The sequence below is a fragment of the Bos javanicus genome, chromosome 3 (assembly GCF_032452875.1).
Source record: "Bos javanicus breed banteng chromosome 3, ARS-OSU_banteng_1.0, whole genome shotgun sequence".
Lineage (NCBI taxonomy): Eukaryota > Metazoa > Chordata > Mammalia > Artiodactyla > Bovidae > Bos > Bos javanicus.
Genome location: NC_083870.1, coordinates 94268327 through 94286844, shown reverse-complemented (window position 1 = coordinate 94286844; position 18518 = coordinate 94268327). Strand labels below are relative to the sequence as shown.

At 38.7% G+C, this 18518-nt stretch overlaps 1 protein-coding gene across 4 annotated transcripts in view; it reads left to right on the top strand.

Annotated features, from left to right (window-relative positions):
- Nucleotides 1–18518, top strand: part of ZFYVE9 (zinc finger FYVE-type containing 9) — a 117046-nt gene that overhangs the window by 86008 nt on the left and 12520 nt on the right. For all 4 annotated transcript variants that reach the window (XM_061411971.1, XM_061411970.1, XM_061411969.1 and 1 more), the window contains 3 exons: nt 11628–11778; nt 13879–13959; nt 16532–16694. In XM_061411971.1, coding sequence (XP_061267955.1) covers nt 11628–11778; nt 13879–13959; nt 16532–16694 — 395 coding nt within the window. The remainder of the gene's footprint in view (nt 1–11627; nt 11779–13878; nt 13960–16531; nt 16695–18518) is intronic.

The following is an 18518-nucleotide window of genomic DNA, read 5'->3' as shown; positions in this document are numbered from 1 at the left end:
GGTACAGCCAAATGAATAAAGTAATTAAAGAACAATAACAAGCAACTCGATTAAAAAACAGTCAGAAGAGAATGCTCTGGAAGTCCAGTGGTTAGGACTCAGCACTCTCACTGCCTAGGCCTGGGTTTGATCCCTGGCCAGGGAACTAAGATCCTGCAAGCTGCATGATGTAGCAAAAAAAAAAAAAAAAGGAAGAAGATATGAATAGATGTTCCAGAGAAAGTATACAAATGGCCAATAGGCACATGAAAAGTTTCTCAACATTTCTAATCATCACAGAAATGCAAATCAAAACCTCAGTGAAGAACCACCTCACACTTGTCAGAATGACTATCATCAAAATGTCTATAAATAACAAATGTGGCAAAGCTGTGGAGAAAGGAGGATCCTAATACAGAGGGGATTCCTGTTAGGGGGCATGTACATTGGCACAGCTACTATGGAAGATATTATGGAGGTTCCTCAAAAAACTAAATACAGAACTATCATATGATACAGCAGTTCCGCTCTTGGGTATATATTTGAAGAAAAAAACAGTAATTTGAAAATGTACATGGACCCAAATGTTGATAGAAGCATAATTTACAATAGCCAAGATATAGAAGCAGCCTAAGTGTCCATCAACAGATGAATGGTATATGTATATGTATGTATACACACGCATGCTTGCACGTGCAATGGAGTGTTACTCAACCATAAAAAAGAATGAGATTCTGCCATTTACAACAAAATGAATGGACCTAGAGGATGTGAAGCTTACTGAAATAGTCAGACAAAGACAAATACTGTAATGTTAGCACTTACTTGTGGAATCGAAAAGAATAAAACAAGTGAACATAATGAAATAGACTCACAGATGTAGAAAATAAATTAGTGGTTACCAGTGGGGAGAGGGGAATGAAGAGCAGCAAGATATGCATAGGGGAATGAGGAGGTACAAACCACTGTCTGTAAAATGAATAAGCCAGAAGGGTATGTTATACAGCCCAGGGAAGTGTAGTTGTTTTATAAACTGTAAATGCAGTATAATCTATAAAAATATTGAATCACTGTGTTGTGCATCTGAAATTAGTATTGTAAATCACCCGTATTTCACTTAAAAATAGTGAAAACACAAAGTCCCATTATGAGATATGAGAGAAGGGGCTATCATTACAGGCTCTATAAATAGTAAAAAAACAATAGAGCATAGTATGAATGCATTTATACTAATACATGTCCAACTTGGACAAAATGGACAAATTCTTCGAATGTTGACTTTCATACCTCTGTCAAGAAAAAATAGGTAACTTGAATAGCCCTGCGTACATTGAAAGAATTGAATTTATTATTGTAAACCTTTTTGCAAAGAAAAGCCCAGGTCTAGATATGTTCATTCGTGGTTGTTACAAAAGGAAGGACAAAATAACACCAGTTCTATACAAACTCTTAGAAAATAGATGAGGAGGCTTTAATTCCACTAGTATCAAAATCAGAAAAAATTTTTAAGAAATGAAAACCTATATCCTTCATAGTTGGTTGCATAAATACATAACAAGTTTTTAGTATATCCAATTTAATAATACAGAAAAAATAAGATACTTCATAACTAAATGGGATATATTCCAAGAATGCTAAATTGGTTTAACATTAAAAAATCAATCTGTAACTCAGCATATTAATAGGATAGAAAGGAAAAGCATATTAAAAGAAAAAAACTACAGAAATCTCATCTCTCTCTATATATACATATATACATATATATATATATATCAGCAGTTTAAAATAGAAGTTTTACAATTGAATAAAGAGAATTTATGAAAGACCTAAAATTAGTATATCCAATGATGACTGATTGATTGGTTCTTTAAAATGAGGAACAAGGAGATGATGTCTATTCTTGTTTTTATTAAACATTTCAGTGGATCTTCTAGCCAATGTAATAAGGGGGGAAAAAAACAAAATTAGAGGAATATAGTTGGAAAAAAAATGTCTTTATTCATGGATAACATGATTATCTATGTAGGAAATCCTGGAGTAGTATGTGCATGCTCAGTCATGTTCAACTCGTTGCAGACCCATGGACTGTAGCCCCCCAGGCTCCTCTGTTCATGGGGTTTCCCAGGCAAGGATACCAGAGTGGATTTCCATTTCCTACTACAAGGGATCTTCCTGACCAGGGATTGAACCCCAGTCTCTTGTGTCTTCTGCATTGGCAGGTGGATTCTTTACCACTTCTTCACCTAAGGAGTTTACAAAATAGTACTAGATCTAATCAATCAGTTTATCAGAGTTATAAGATCATTGTGTAAAAATCAATTGTATTTCTGTATACTAACAATCAGAAGTTGGAATTTAAAAACAATACAATAGCATCATAAATATGACGTATTTAGGGGTGAATTTAACAGATTATCAGCAGTCCCTCTATGCGGAAAATTACAGAACATTGTTAAGAGAAACTGAAGACCCAAATAAATACTATGAGGTATACTACGTTTTTGAATCAGAAGACGCAATATTGTTAAGATGGCATTTGTCCCCAGATTGATTCATAGCTTCAGTACAATCCCAGTCAACATACCAGCAAGCTATTTTAAAATACAAATCGAGACACTGATTCTAAAATGTATATGGAGATTTAAGAGACCCAGAATAGCTGAGACAACTTTGAAAAAGAACGTAATTCAAAGACTTACACTACCTGATGGTTAAGGCTTCTTTTAAAGATATGTTAATCAGGACAGTATTATTTTAGTGTAATATGTATGTCTAGATCGGTAGAACAGAGTTGAGTGATTTCAAGTGCTGTTTATAAGGGTATATACACATACCAAAATTTGTCAGATTACATACCTTAAATGTGTACATTTTGTCATTTATTTTAAATACAGCTAAAAAATATCACAAAATCTTTCAGGAAATGTAGTGGACATTCAAACTTTAATCACATCACTGGGGGAATAGAACCAAAGAGGTAGCCTCATGTCAGAGTTTCAAGCAAAAAGGAACAAAATTGTGTTGATTCTTTACTAAAAACCAGAGAGAAATAATGTTGGTTGTATAATACAAGAATCTATAAAACTGTATATCTATGCAGTCCCCAACTTGTATAATTTAGGCTGAATGGCCTCTTGAGATTCTTTTTCCCTGGACAGTTCTAAAATAGGAATTTCTGTTTATTTTAGTTCAGAGCTACATATATCCTTCAGAGAATTGTGAAGTTACAAAAGCATAATTTTAAAGGTTCATTGTAGCACAAGCACGAACAGATGGTCCTAAAATCTGCTGGAGGAATGTTTTATTTTTTGGCCTTCAAGGAATACATTTCTTTTCTCTTAGGGAGGAGGAACTGATAATCTTCTTTTCAAAAGAATGAAGGGAGTTGGTGAAAGGTGCTCTGGAAAATGGGGCAGAGGAAAGAGGTGTTATTCCATTGACTGTTAGCATAGCTGTTCCTCGTGTTATACATGGAAGACAATGTTTAACCGCAGGTTGAATGAAAATATAAAGATCCCTCAGGAGCCCTGGCTGTTACCTCTCCAGTGACTGCAGCAGGAGCTGAACACTGCATGTTCACAGTAAGATTGTCTTTACCCCTCCTCTCTCATGTCCCTGCGTGTCCACTGATAGCGGTGAGTAGTGGCTTCAGAATGCTGCTGCTGCTGCTGCTAAGTCGCTTCAATCGTGTCCGACTCTGTGCGACCCCATAGACGGCAGCCCACCAGGCTGCCCCGTCCCTGGGATTCTTTAGGCAAGAACACTGGAGTGGGTTGCCATTTCCTTCTCCAATGCATGAAAGTGTAAAGTGAAAATGAAGTTGCTCAGTCGTGTCTGACTCTTCACGACCCCATGGACTACAGCCTACCAGGCTCCTCTGCTCATGGGATTTTCCAGGCAAGAGTACTGGCGTGGGGTGCCATTGCCTTCTGGCTAAACCCCTAGCTTTCCCTATCTCCTAGCTCTCACAAGCTTGCTGCTACTTTTAGCGTTGAGGCCACCAGCTCTAATCTCATTGTGTTCAAGTACCATAAGAAACTCTGGTCTCCCTCCATATCCCTCATCTCCCCAAATTTAATTTCTATCTCTGTACATCCACCTTTCTGACCCCATTTTTCACTCATCTTGAAAAACTCAAAGGCTCAGTCCCTGTAAGTTTTATTTGTCTCTGTCCACTTCTTTGTTGATCTAGCCAGTCCCTTAAATACAGTTTCCTGATGTCTTCCAGATATCTTCCTTCAACCTGACTCTTCCTTGTTTTATAGACTTGAGCGTCTTTTTAAAAAATTAATTAATTTTTTTATTTATTGATTTTGTTTGCCATGCCATATGGCTTGCAGGAGGATTTCAGTTCCCTGACCACGGATTGAACCCATGCCATGGCAGTGAAAGCCTGGAATCCTAACTACTAGGCCGCCAGAGAAGCCCTCAACTTGAGTTTCTTGTTCCTTACTTGACATCTCCAGTTTTTTTAGGCATCTTAAGCTTAGCATGTTCAATTCTGAACTCCTGATCTTCCCTCAGAATTTCCTCTTGAAGTCTTCCCTAAATTAATGGCAGTGCCATCCTTCCATTTACTAGGCCCAAAACTTTGGAGTTGTCTTTAAGTCTTCTTCCATATCCTGAGTCGAACCTGTTGTTCTGTGTTCTGCTGGCTCTACCTATCTAGAACCCAGCCACCTCTCAACCCTTGGGCCAGTCTTCGTCTGAGGTAATCTTGGATTTGTGCGGTAGTCTCCTAACTGGTCTTTGTTGGCAGCCTTTCCCCCATCCGTTTATTCTCAACACAGCAGCCCAAGTGATCCTGTTAAAACTAAGTAAAATCATGTCACTCTTCTGCTCAAAATTCTCCAAAGATCTTTCATCCCAATCAGAACGATACCTGAAGTCTTCTGTACCCTGTGTTCTCCTTAACCCACTCCCTGTTTTAACCTTTCTTCTTACACCTCTCCCTTTTCAGCCACACTGTCCTTAATTAATGCTCCTTGAAATTGTCTGGCTTGCTAACATGCTGCAAGTACACAGCCATTGAACCAGCTGTTCTAAGTGCCTGTAGAGCTCTAGGCTCTTCCCTGGATAGTCCCATGGCTTTTCCCTCTCTTTTCAGTAAGAACTCTCCCAAGTATCCAGTATTAAGTGGCACTTGCCAGTACTCCTAATCATCCTTCATGCCTTATTTTTCTATATAGCACTTATCAGTGTCTAACATTTAATGTATTTTACTTTTTCCCCTCCCCCCCTGCACACAAGAATATGAGTTCTGTGGGGGAAGATTGTTCAGTACTGAATAAACTGAATACTAACACAAAGCCTGGTACACATTAGATGCTCATTGCTACACGAATGAGTGAAGGTTCATGGTTCATGATTTGTAGACCCATAGGCCTGGAAGGTGGATGCTAGCTTCTCCACACAAGGGAACTACAGCTAATTAGAAGGACAAATATTTGTATCTTCCCTGCAGCCATGAAATTAAAAGATACCCTCTCCTTGGAGGAAAGTTATGACCAACCTAGATAGCATATTAATAAGCACAGATATTACTTTGTCAACTAAAGTCCGTCTAGTCAAGGCTGTGGTTTTTCCAGTAGTCATGTATGGATGTGAGAGTTGGACTATAAAGAAAGCTGAGTGCCAAAGAATTGATGCTTTTGAACTGTGGTGTTGGAGAAGACTCTTGAGAGCCCCTTGGACTGCAAGGAGATCCGACCAGTGAATCCTAAAGGAGATCAGTCCTGGGTGTTCATTGGAAGGACTGATGTTGAGGCTGTAACTCCAATATTTTTGCCACCTGATGTGAAGAGCTGATTCATTTGAAAAGACCCTGGTGATGGGGAAGATTGAAGGCAGGAGGAGAAGGGGATGACAGAGGATGACATGGTTCGATGGCATCACCGACTCAATGGACATGAGTTTGGGTAAACTCCAGAAGTTGGTGATGGACAGGGAGGCCTTGCATGCTGTGGTTCATGGGGTCGAAAAGAGTCAGACACAACTGAGCGACTGAACAGAACTGAGTGACTAAAGATGTTAAGCATCTTTTCAAGTGCTTGTTGGCCATTTGTGAATCTTCTCTAGAGAAATGTCCAGAGCTGGGTGTGGATGATGCCATATAAGAAATACAAAAAATGTGGTGTGGCAGTTCAAAAAAGGGAGTGGTCACATTAGTTCTGATGGGAAATTAAAGAAGGCTACTGGTAGGAACTGGTGTTTTTACTAAGTCTTGACTTAGGATCAGCTTTTTTCAGCTGCTTGGATATGGGAGAAGAAAAAGGAGGGTGGTGGTGGTGGTATAGTTGCTAAGTCATATCTGACTCTTGTAACTCCATGGACTGTAGCTTGCCAGGCTCCTCTGTCCATGGGATTCTCCAGGCAAGAATACTAGAGTGGGTTGCCATTTACTTCTCCAGGGGATCTTCCTGACCCAAGAATTGAACCCAGGTCTCCTGCATTGCAGGTGGATTCTTAACCAACTGAGCTACAAAGGAAGCCCAGAGGGAAGGTAAATAAGAGCATATGCTACAGCTCAGAGATGGGAACTGGTAACAGATCAGGAGGTAGTCCTGCTTGCAAGGATACAGTAGGAAGCAAGGTAAAGCAAGAAAGCTGGTTTGGAGTTAGAGCATAGGACACTTATGATCTGAGTGGAGGACAAGGTGGGGAAAATGTGATCAGAGCTGTGCCTTTGGTAAATATGGAAACATTCAGTTGATCTAAGAAAGAAAAGAAAATTTTTATTTGAGCCAAATTGAGGATTATAGCCTGGAAAAGCATCTCAGAAAGCTCTGAGAACTGTTAACACCCATTAGAAATCAATGCACAGTTATAAGTTTTTTGAGACAGAATGCTATACATTACATGACTTATAATTAACAGTTGACACAATCCAGATCTGCTAGAAATGACCCCCTTACAAGATCCAGAGGAAATGTTCTCTTTTAAGTGGTCTTGTTGGAGCTTAGAGAATGCTGCTTTCATGGTTGCCAATAGGGGAGGCCTGGTAGATGCATAGTGCAGCAGATACACAATGCACAGTAGAAGGGAGAGAGAAGGCCAACAGAGAAATTTTTTTATATTTAAAATTTTTCTTTTCTTACCATTAAGTATGAATTTTATTTCACATGTAGAATGAATCAGTGCTGCTAGAGATTGACTGTAGGTAAAACAGTTATAAAGTTGTTAAATGTCCAGAAAAGAGGTAATTGGTCTTAAACAATAGTAATGGATCAACAGATATTACAGAATTTGAATTGACAGAGCAGAGAAATGGCTCAACTAAAGTGGAAAACCAATTATTTATATCATTGTATGACAAGTGTAAGTTTGCTTTATGTTCAGTAAGATCCTTTGAATATTTGGGAAATTCTCTCTTTGGTATAAAATGAACATGGTTTTAAGAAACCAAACCAACCAACCCTGTTCATTCATTTCTAAAGAAATACGAAGTTTTAAGAAAATCTCATTAGCTTTGAAATTGATATCCAGGAAAATGATTTTGTAGAGGCTAGCTAATTTATTCAGAATATCCAAATTAAAAACTTTTTATATTTTTTGACAAGGCCATTCGGCTTGTGCAATCTCTGGTTCCCTGACCAGGGACTGAACCTGGACCCAGCAGTGAAAGCGCTGAGTCCTAACTACTGGATCACCAGGAAATTCTTGAAAGTATTTTTAATCTGCTCAATGTAAGCAAAATTAGAAATCACTTTAGCCTAATGATTTGGAAGAAATGGCAGATATAATATTTTTTAGAATTGCTGTATATGATTGTATCCATTTCTTTCATGCGACATAAATGTAAATTGTAATTGAGAGCCTAAATTAGTCTGTCTACTGACTTCTCCAAGAAGCAATCTTCTGACTTACTTTATTTGCAAAAACTTATTTTAAAGTATTTGTTGGAAAACCCTGATAGAACTGGTTTGTTTTATTGGGTTGATAAAAGTTAGTGTGAGAGGAATTTTTAATTGTTTGGATGCCTCTGGCATTACAGCTATTTTTTAAAATATTAACTTTGCAAGAGTTATAAACATAACAGAGTCAAACCAGAGGATGATGGTATCTTGGCATTGTATTGGTACAGTACCTAGAAATAAATTTACCAAGGATATAAAAGACTTGAAACCTTAAAACTATAAAATTTGTTGAAAGAACTTGAAGAAGACCTAAAAAATTTTGTTCTTTTACACAATTTTGGCGTCAGAGTCCCTTGCAATTTCAAATGAACTTGATTGAGTATTGGCTTTCCAGTTCTATAAAAGGCCATTGGAATTTAAAGAAAAAATTTATTATTCTTTTTTTTGGTTGCGCTGGGTCTTCGCTGCTCTGTGCAGGGCTTTCTCTGGTTGTTGTGAGCAGGGGCTACTCTTCACTGTGGTGCACAGGCTTCTCGTTGCAGTGGCTTCTCTTATTGCGGAGCACAAGCTCTAGGCTCACAGGCTTCAGCAGTCGCAGCCTGAGGGCTCATTAGTTGTGGCTCATGGGCTCGTAAGCTCAGGCTCTGCAGGCTCCATAGTTATGGCTTAGGGGCTTACTTGCTTTGTGCTATGTATGTGGAATCCTCCCAGACCAGGGACTGAACTGTTTCCCCTGCACTGGCAGGTGGATTCTCATCCACTGGACCACCAGGGAAGTCCCCATTGGAATTCTGATAAGGCTTGTGCTGGATCCGTAGATCACTTTGAGTAGTAGTGATATGCTAACAGCTTTCAATCTTCCAATACATGAACATGAGATGTGGTCTCATGTTCAAAGAACAAAATTGGAGACTTCAAAACTTGTCAGTTTCAAAACTTACTTCAAGGCTATAGTAATCAACAGTGTGGTATTGGCATGAAATAAAATTCATACATTTAACGGCCAGTTGATTTTGACAAGGGTGCCAAGACTATTTAATGGTGAAAGAATAGTCTTCAACAGATGGTACTGGGACAACTGGATATCCACATGTAAAAAGAATTAAGTTGTCCCTTTACTTCAAATCATAAAGTTTAACTCAAAATAGATCAATGACCTGAATATAAGAGCTAAATTCATACAGCTCTTAGAGAAAAACATGAGGGTAAGTTTTCATCACCTTTGATTTAGCAGTGGGTTTTTAGATATGCATAAAAAACAAAAGAAAAAATACATAAATTAGAATTAAGAAAAAGTAAAACCTTTTGTGCATCCAAGGATATTAACAGGAAAGTGGAAAGACAACCAGTACAATGGGAGAAAATACTTACAGTCCATTTATCTGATATAAGGATCTGTTCTCTAGGTCTAGAATAAAGAAATCTTACAATTCAACAACAAAAGACAAACAGTCCAATTTAAAAATGAGCAAAAGATATGAAGAGACATTTCTCCAGAGAAGATACACAAATGGCCGACAAGCATTTGAAAAGATGCTTAACATCTTTAGTCACTCAGTTCAGTTGCTCAGTCGTGTCCGACTCTTTGTGACCCCATGAACCACAGCACGCCAGGACTCCCTGTCCATCACCAACTCCTGGAGTTTACCCAAACTCATGTCCATTGAGTCGGTGATGCCATCCAACCGACTCATCTCATCCTCTGTCATCCCCTTCCCCTCCTGCCCTCAATCTTTCCCAGCATCAAGATCTTTTCAAATGAGTCAGTTCTTCACATCAGGTGGCCAAACTATTGGAGTTTCAGCTTCAACATCAGTCCTTCCAATGAGCACCCAGGACTGATCTCCTTTAGAATGGACTGGTTGGATCTCCTTGCAGTCCAAGGGACTCTCAAGAGTCTTCTCCAACACCACAGTTCCAAAGCATCAGTTCTTCAGTGCTCAGCTTTCTTTATAGTCAAAGCCTTGACTAGATGGACCTTAGTTGACAAAGAATGTCTCTGCTTTTTTTTTTGTCTCTACTTTTTAATATGCTGTCTAGGTTGGTCATAACTTTCCTTCCAAGGAGTAAGCATCTTTTAATTTCATGGCTGCAGTCACCATCTGCAGTGATTTTGGAGCCCCCAAAAGTAAAGTCAGTCACTGTTTCCACTGTTTCCCCATCTATTTGCCATGAAGTGATGGGACTGGATACCATGATCTTAGTTTTCTGAATGTTGGGCTTTAAGCCAACTTTTTCACTCTCCTCTTTCACTTTCATCAAGAGGCTCTTTAGGTCTTCTTACCTTTCTGCCATGAGGGTGGTATCATCTGCATATCTGAGGTTATTGATATTTCTCCCAGCAATCTTGATTCCAGCTTGTGCTTCATCCAGCCCAGTGTTTCTCATGATGTACTCGGCGTATAAGTTAAATAAGCAGGGTGACAATATACAGCCTTAACGTACTCCTTTTCCTATTTGGAACCAGTCTGTTCCATGTCCAGTTCTAACTGTTGCTTCCTGATCTGCATACAGGTTTCTCAAGAAGCAGGTCAGGTCTGGTATTCCCATCTCTTTCAGAATTTTCCACAGTTTATTGTGATCCACACAGTCAAAGGCTTTGGCATAGTCAACAAAGCAGAAATAGATGTTTTTCTGGAACTCTCTTGCTTTTTTGATGATCCAGTGGATGTAAGCAATTTGATCTCTGATTCCTCTGCCTTTTCTAAAACCAGCTTGAACATCTGGAAGTTCACGGTTCACATATTGCTAAAGCCTGGCTTGGAGAATTTTGAGCATTACTTTACTAGCATGTGAGATGAGTGCAATTGTGTGGCAGTTTGAGCATTCTTTGGCATTGCCTTTCTTTGGGATTGGAATGAAAACTGACCTTTTCCAGTCCTGTGGCCACTACTGAGTTTTCCAAATGTGGTGGCATATTGAGTGCAGCACTTTCACAGCATCATCTTTTAGTATTTGAAATAGCTCAACTGGAATGCCATCACCTCTATTAGGTTTGTTCATAGTGATGCTTCCTAAGGCCCACTTGACTTCACATTCCAGGATGTCTGGCTGTAGGTGAGTGATCACACCATTGTGATCAGTTGGTCATGAAGATCTTTTTTATACAGTTCTGTGTATTTTTGCCACCTCTTCTTAATATCTTCTGCTTCTGTTAAGTCCATACCACTTCTGTCCTTTATTGACTAGATACAAAATGGTGGCTGATGAGTTTTTCCATGTGAGGTTCAGAATTATCACCTTAAAATCTCTTGATAAGAATAAAGCAAAATATTAGTTATTACATTGAAGATATCAAACATAAGTTAGTAAAACTAAGAAATAATGGAGTTCGTATATTTATAGAGGAAAGCACTCCTTTGTATGGATGTGGAAAAAGAAGGCATATACACTTAAATATAGGATATTCTTTTGACTTAGAATTTTAGTGTATATATACTCTCAGAGAATGCATTGGATAGAAGAAACTACTGTAATTAGGTAAACTAATTTTAGTTACTTGAGTTCAGTGCAGCAGTAAAAAAGACAAAATAAATGCAAAATGTGTCATATGCTTGGGTTATAACACAAATCACCTGTAAATTATAGAGAAAATTTTTGTGTATGTTGAACTTTTACTAATGGTGACTGATTTTTGACTTTGTCTTCATTCTTTAGTAGCTCCTTTGTCACTTTAATAAATAATATTCTCTTTTGTCTTTGAGAAGGTGAATGAGCTGTGCTGTGTCACACACACCAAAAAGTGCCCGTTCTTGGCAGAATGAGAAAGATAGCCCTCTTTTTTGATTGCAGATGATAAAAGCCATGAACAAGTCCAATGAGCACGTCCTGGCAGGAGGTGCCTGTTTCAATGAGAAGGCAGACTCCCATCTCGTGTGTGTACAGAATGATGATGGCAACTATCAGACCCAGGCTATCAGTATTCATAATCAGCCCAGAAAGGGTGAGTGTTTGAGCTGATTGAGGTCATGGAATGGAAGATTGTACTGTAACTGGAGAGTGGATATCTCAACCCCATAAACACTCACTGTCAGAATAGGTGAAAACAATTGATTATATTAACCTTTCGAAGCTTGTTGTGCAAGTGTATGTTGACTACTCAGACTTAGAGTTGCAAATGGAACTCTGTTATTGAGGGGAGCATCTTGAAAATACTGCCTCAGGACACTGACCAGGCCAGCATAGGTGTTTGAGGCATTGCCCCCATAGTGAGAATATGTTTAGGTAGATTTAGCGCTTTTTGAATGATCATACCCAAAGAGTGTTTGTTAATTAACAGATAGACAGGATTCTGAAGGAAGCCTTCCAGGTTCAGTGGTACTCAGAATGTGGTCTCATCACTTAGGAGATTGTTAGACATGAAGATTGTGTCCCGGATCTGCTAAATCAGAGTTTGCATTTTAACACAATTGCAGTGTGATTTAAATACACATTAGAATTTAAGAAGTGCTGCTCAACATTAGAATTTAAGGCACTGCTTAACATGCCATTTCCTAAAATGTCTTACCAGTGTCTATGGTTTTTAAAATATTCACATAAATAAATAAAAATTTTGCTTATTATTTTAGACTGAGAAACCTTGTATTAAAAAAGTTTAAGCAGATTTCTTTGCTGCAGGACTTTTCGGAGCCTTTAGCATTTTTTTTTTTAAAAGGAAGATAGTGCCTAGACCTTCTAAAATTTATTTGACCATAAATCTTTTTCCTCTCAGAATATCTCCTAAAAGTAGCTTTCTTTAGTATGCTTCATTAAGCACTTCTCTAGTAGACATACTATTTCTGTCTTCAAGGTATATTTTTAAAATCAGTTGTTTAGTAAAGGCATAAAAGGTACTGAGCACATGTATATTCAAATATAATATCTAAAACAGGTAGGTGACAAGTCTACTGTGTTCCCTATTAGTCAAATCATATCTATAATATTTTAATAAGTTCTGGGTATCATTAATGTAGTTGGTGATATCCACTGATAAAACTAGAAGGTCTTCAAAGGATGATTCAAGGCCTGTGAGAAGTTTGAAAACTAGGTCACAGGAAGATCTCTTGAATAAAATATAAATGTTTAACCTAAAAAAGTATAGATTGAAAGAGGGTGAAAAATAGGTATCTCTATTTTTAAGATTCTCTATTATGTGGAAATAATATTCAACTTACTCTCTATAGCTATAAAAGACCAAAACCAGCACCAGTGGGTGAAGGCTACAAGGATCTAGATATGGGCTCTGTTTGAGAGCACACTCTGTAACACTGAGAGCTATCCAGAAATAGAAATGGTTGCCTTGTGCTATTGTGGGCTCCCTGTCAGTAGGAGTCTTTGACAAAGGCTGGATGACCTACCCATTAGAGATGCTCTAGGGCCAGTGGGTAGGAAGTTGGAATATCTTAGTCCAATGTAAAATGTGGAGAAATAAAACAGTGTAGTGCAGTTTTATAAAGCAAAATGTAATTAAATGCCCTTTCTTTTATGAAGAGGTATTCATATTTTAAATAAGTGTTTGTTTTTCTAAAAGCTCCACTTTGTAAATAAAATAGTTGGCAATCATATCTCCATATTCAAAATATATTTGCTCTTAAAAAAAAGCAATGAATCAGATCCGGGGTCAGCAAACTTCTTCTGTGAATGGCTATATGATAAATATTTTAGGCTTTGCAAACCTGTGGTCTTTGTTGCCAACACTTTGGCATCACACTTCAAAAACTGCCATAGACAATATATAAGTGAATGAATATGGCTGTGTTCCAATTAAATTTTATTTACAAAAACAAGCTGCAGACCAAACCTTAGTCTTGACTAGTAAGATTTCCTTGCTTCTTGACTGAAGGAAGCTCAAAACAAAATGGAAGCGTGTATTTTAAAACCTCATTCTCTAAGCTTTCATTAGCATCTGAGTTATTGGATACTTGTATATGGTAGTGTATAGAGTAAGTGTTTTTTATTTTCTGTATGATGGTTTGAGTTCCCAACTACCAACTATTTCATTATTATTTTCAGTCCCTCCATCTCAAAGTCTTTCTTCACTAACATATTTCTATTGCTATTTTAGTGACTGGTGCCAGTTTCTTTGTGTTCAGTGGCGCTCTGAAATCCTCTTCAGGATATCTTGCCAAGTCCAGTATTGTGGAAGGTAAAGAATGGGTTATTTACTGCATGAACAAGTTCAGTCTTATACAACTGAAAAACAGGGGACATTAAAGGAAAACTTGACACTTTTGCCATAAACTTCAGACTCCACAGAAGTTATTTATTCAATAGCATCTCACTGTACAGCTAATTAAGACTGTCATAAGGGTGCTTAACTCTCCAAAGAAAGGAGTAAGTGGTAGAGATGCCATGGGACACTGACATAAAGTTAAGAGATGGCTTTTCAGAGCTCTGGAATAAGGTATCCAAGGGGACGTAGACTGAGTTCAGAAACATCACTGGGTGCAAATCTATAAATAAGTAGATGACATTCACATATAAGTGAACTTATAAGTTTATTTTATTGAAGTATAGTTGATTTATTATGTTATATTAATTTCTACTGTACAGCGATGTAATTCAGTTATGTATATACATATATATATATGAGAAAGCAATGGCCACCCACTCCAGTACTCTTGCCTGGAAAATCCCATGGACGGAGGAGCCTGGTAGGCTGCAGTCCATGGCGTTGCTGAGGGTCGGACACGACTGAGCGACTTCACTTTCACTTTTCACTTTCATGCATTAGAGAAGGAAATAGCAACCCACTCCAGTGTTCTTGCCTGGAGAATCCCAGGGACGGGGAGCCTGGTGGGCTGCCGTCTATGGGGTCGCACAGAGTCGGACACGACTGAAGCGACTTAGCAGCAGCATATATATATATATATACACACACACACACATTCTTTTTCATATTCTTTTCCATTATGGTTTATCACTGGGTATTTTCTTCCTCAACTATTCTCACTGTATTTTGATCTAGTTACTCTTGTTGTGTAACAAGTTCACCAGAATTTAATGGCTTAAAGCAACTATTTTATCACCCTCACTGATTGCCCTTCACAGGGCAATGCAGGAATGGCTTGATCTTGCTCAGTGATGTCTGGGGCCTCAGTTGGGATGACTTGAAGGTTGGTGGTTACTTGATGGCCAGGAGTTAGAATTATCTGAAAGTTTGTTGACTCACATGTCTGGGGCCGGTCTTGGGATGATTTAAAGACTAGGAAAGATGACTGGAGTCCTTAACAATGGACTGTTTAGCATGTGGCCTTGGGCTAGTTGGGCTTCTTATATGGTGGCTTAGAACTCCAACCACAAGTGTTCCAGCACAAGGCCAAAGCCGCATTGGTTTTATGCGGCTTGAAAATCACACAGTCGCATCCATCATCCTCTGGTGGTGGAAGTGGTCCTAAGTCTGCTGGGGGGAGAGGAGTTAGACTCCATTTCTTAAGAGGGAAAAGGAAAGGCAGCATTGTAGAAAAGCATGTGAGACAGGAGATGTTATGATTATCTTTGGAAAGTGCAGTCTGCATATGGAATGACAGATTTTCATTTCCACTCCAGTGCCCTAAGAGCAGTTCTTCCTGAGGGTGGATTCCTTTGTGTTAATTGAAATACATAGATAAACTTAATGTGTGTTAACAGAGATTGACTTTGATCTCCTTTATTGCCAAACTCAAAACAGCAAGTGAAGAGCAAAGTATGCTAATATTTCGCAACTTAATTTCACAACTCAAAGCAGAAATATTCTATTAAGAAATTAAGAAGTCTAGGAGTTAGTCATTCTGCTTCCTCATCAAGAAATCTAGGCGTTAAATGACTGATTAATGCCTTTGTAATCAAATATTGACTACCTTTAAAATGTGTCTTTACAAGATGCTTAAAAAGTACCCCTTAAATGTCAGAATGATAAACTGAACTGAAAGAAATCCTTACAAATGCAAAGCAATGTATTTAGAAAGTTACATTATGCCTTTGGTGGGAATTTCTCAGGTCTTACATTTTGCCACGTGTGTCAGTAGAGCAGTTAGCGACCTATTTATGAAAATTTTACTGATGCTCTTTAGAAATTATTTCAGTTGACAAAATTATGTGTCAGAGAATCAGGATAATTGCTCAGCATGTGATAGCTTACTCCCTCAATTTCAGTATTTTCCTTTAACTTAGGTGGTAGCCCCCAAATAGTTATCATCTGTTGGCTCATGGTAGCCCATGTAAAACATACATGGTAGATTTGCTTTATTGCCAGTCAATAAATGGAATTACTCCCCAGTTCACTCCTGTTGTTTATTCAGTGATTTATTTAACAAGCACTGGCATTCACTGTATGCAGTCATAGTAAGGTGAGTGATACGAACAAATGAATATGATTAGAGCATGATGCAACAGTGGAAACACAAACAAAATGCTCTGTGTGTCCAAAAGAGGGATGTGACCATGTGTAAGTTTTCCTTTTGAGCAGTCTCAGGACAAACTTAGTTGTGCCTGAAGTGAAATCAACAGGCAGGTGTTTTAAGCAGAATCCATCTTGGCATTTGCTTCTCGTAACACTTTCAGTAAGTAAGAGGTTGAGCTCAAAGGACAAAACCTCTTTGTATCTGTCAGCTTTAGAGAACAGAAGTTTCACGTTTAATCCTAGAGGGATTTGCTAGATGCCAGGTACAGAGTTTCATCTGCCCCTCTCCCTGGCTTTGTATTGTTTCCATCTGTGTTGTCTTGGTGCTGATTCTCAGATGGCGTTATGGTCCAGATCACTGCAGAGAACATGGATGCCCTGAGGCAGGCGCTGCGGGAGATGAAGGACTTCACCATCACCTGTGGCAAGGCAGAGGCCGAGGACCCGCAGGAGCAAATCCACATCCAGTGGGTGGATGATGACAAGGACGTCAACAAGGGGTGAATGCAGCAAACGTTCCCTCAGTGGTGTTTCGTTATGGGCTGGCCTCTGGGTTTTGTCTAGACTGGCCTTTTATTACTCTCCTGAAACCCCTGCCTAAGAGAAAGGACTGCTTTGTATTATAACATGGACTTTTAAATTTCTGGTTTCTTGGCTTAATTTCTGAAAGAGTTTCTATGCATATTTTTGAAGGGAAGGGGAAGAAAGCAGCTGATGAAACACAACAGTCCCTCTAAAGTTACTGAGATAATAGTAAAACCTAAGCCTTTTTGGTTTACAAAACACTTTTGCTAATATTGTTTCATTTGATATAACAACTACAGATGAGCAAATAAACACCAAAAGGATAAATGACTCCACAAAGCTTGGAAGTGGCTGGGCTAGGACTTAAAGCCACCTCCTTGGGCTTCAAATCCTATGTTCATCTCTAGAATATGGCACCTATGTTCTGAGGGTTCAAGCCAAAACCTTGGAGTCCTCTTTGACACTTTGCCTCACACCCTACACCTTAATCCAGCAGTAGAGCCTGTTAGCTTTCTTTTTAAACATGTCCAGAAGTGTACTACTGCTCCCTGCTTCTCCTGCCATCGTTTGGTCTGCATTATTGCAGTAGGCTTCAGATTTATTTTCTTGTTTCTAGTCTTGGCCTCCTCCCTCCTCCTAGCCTAGTCAGTTTCCAGTACAGCAGCCAGAGCAATGTCACTTCTTGCTCAAAACTCACCACTGACTTTCAGGGTCATTCAGGGTAAAAGCCAAAGTCTGTTACAACTTACAAGCCTTACACAATCCCCTGCCCACTCTCTTATTTCTCAGAAACAGTATCGGTTTCTTGTGTGAATATATCAGCCTTCTTCTGCCCTCAGACCTTTGTACCTTCACTTTCTCAACAAAGGCTTCCCTGGCCAGCCTACTACATTGTAAGCCTCTCATGCACATTTCTTCCGTCCTCCACCAAATACTTCATACCCCCCTTCCCGGCATTATATTTAAGGGTACCTATAACTCACTAACATATATTTTTACTTATTTATTATATTGGCCCTGGAATGTAAGATCCACGAGGGCAGGAATTTTTGCTGGTTTGGTCACTGCTGTGTCATCAGCACCTAAAACACTGTATGGCACCTAATAGGGTCTTTAAAAACTGATTAATTGAATAAATATGTCAGACTTCATTGTATTAAGCCTTCTCCCATTCATCCTTCAGGCAATAATTCTATACGTGGGCTTCGGAAAAGACAAAAATGAATTTATGGTCCTTAGTGACAGGTGACTCAGTCTAGTTTTGAAGATAGTTATAATAAGGGCACCAAAGTATGCAAGATGCTCATAGAACACTCTATAGGAGACAGTAAAGATAAAAGAGAAATGAGGAACTCGGTAGAGGTGGTAGGGCAGGATTCAGGAATGACTTCCTAGAGGAATGGCTGCCTCTGGAGCTGAGTCTGGTAAGATGGTAGACATCTGCCGCCCAGCTGTGGCAGAGTGGGCCTGCCAGTATGAGGGAACGGCAGGAGCGAAGGCAGATAGAGGGTGCTTCCAGCATGGCATACCAGATTTTTTTAAATGAATGTTATTGAACAAACAGAAGCAATATCTAAATCAATGAGTATGTTTGTCTGCTTTATAAATAACACTTTATCTTCCCATACTTCCTGGAAAATTTAATTTCAAAATCAATTTGTGTTTAATTCTCTTATAGTCGGTTGTTAGGTTGATGGTGTGAACTGATATGAGCAAGCATCTGTATTATCACAATAAATTCTATGGTTATTAGGACAAAAAATTGGTAATCTGACAATCTGATGCCATATGGTATTGGT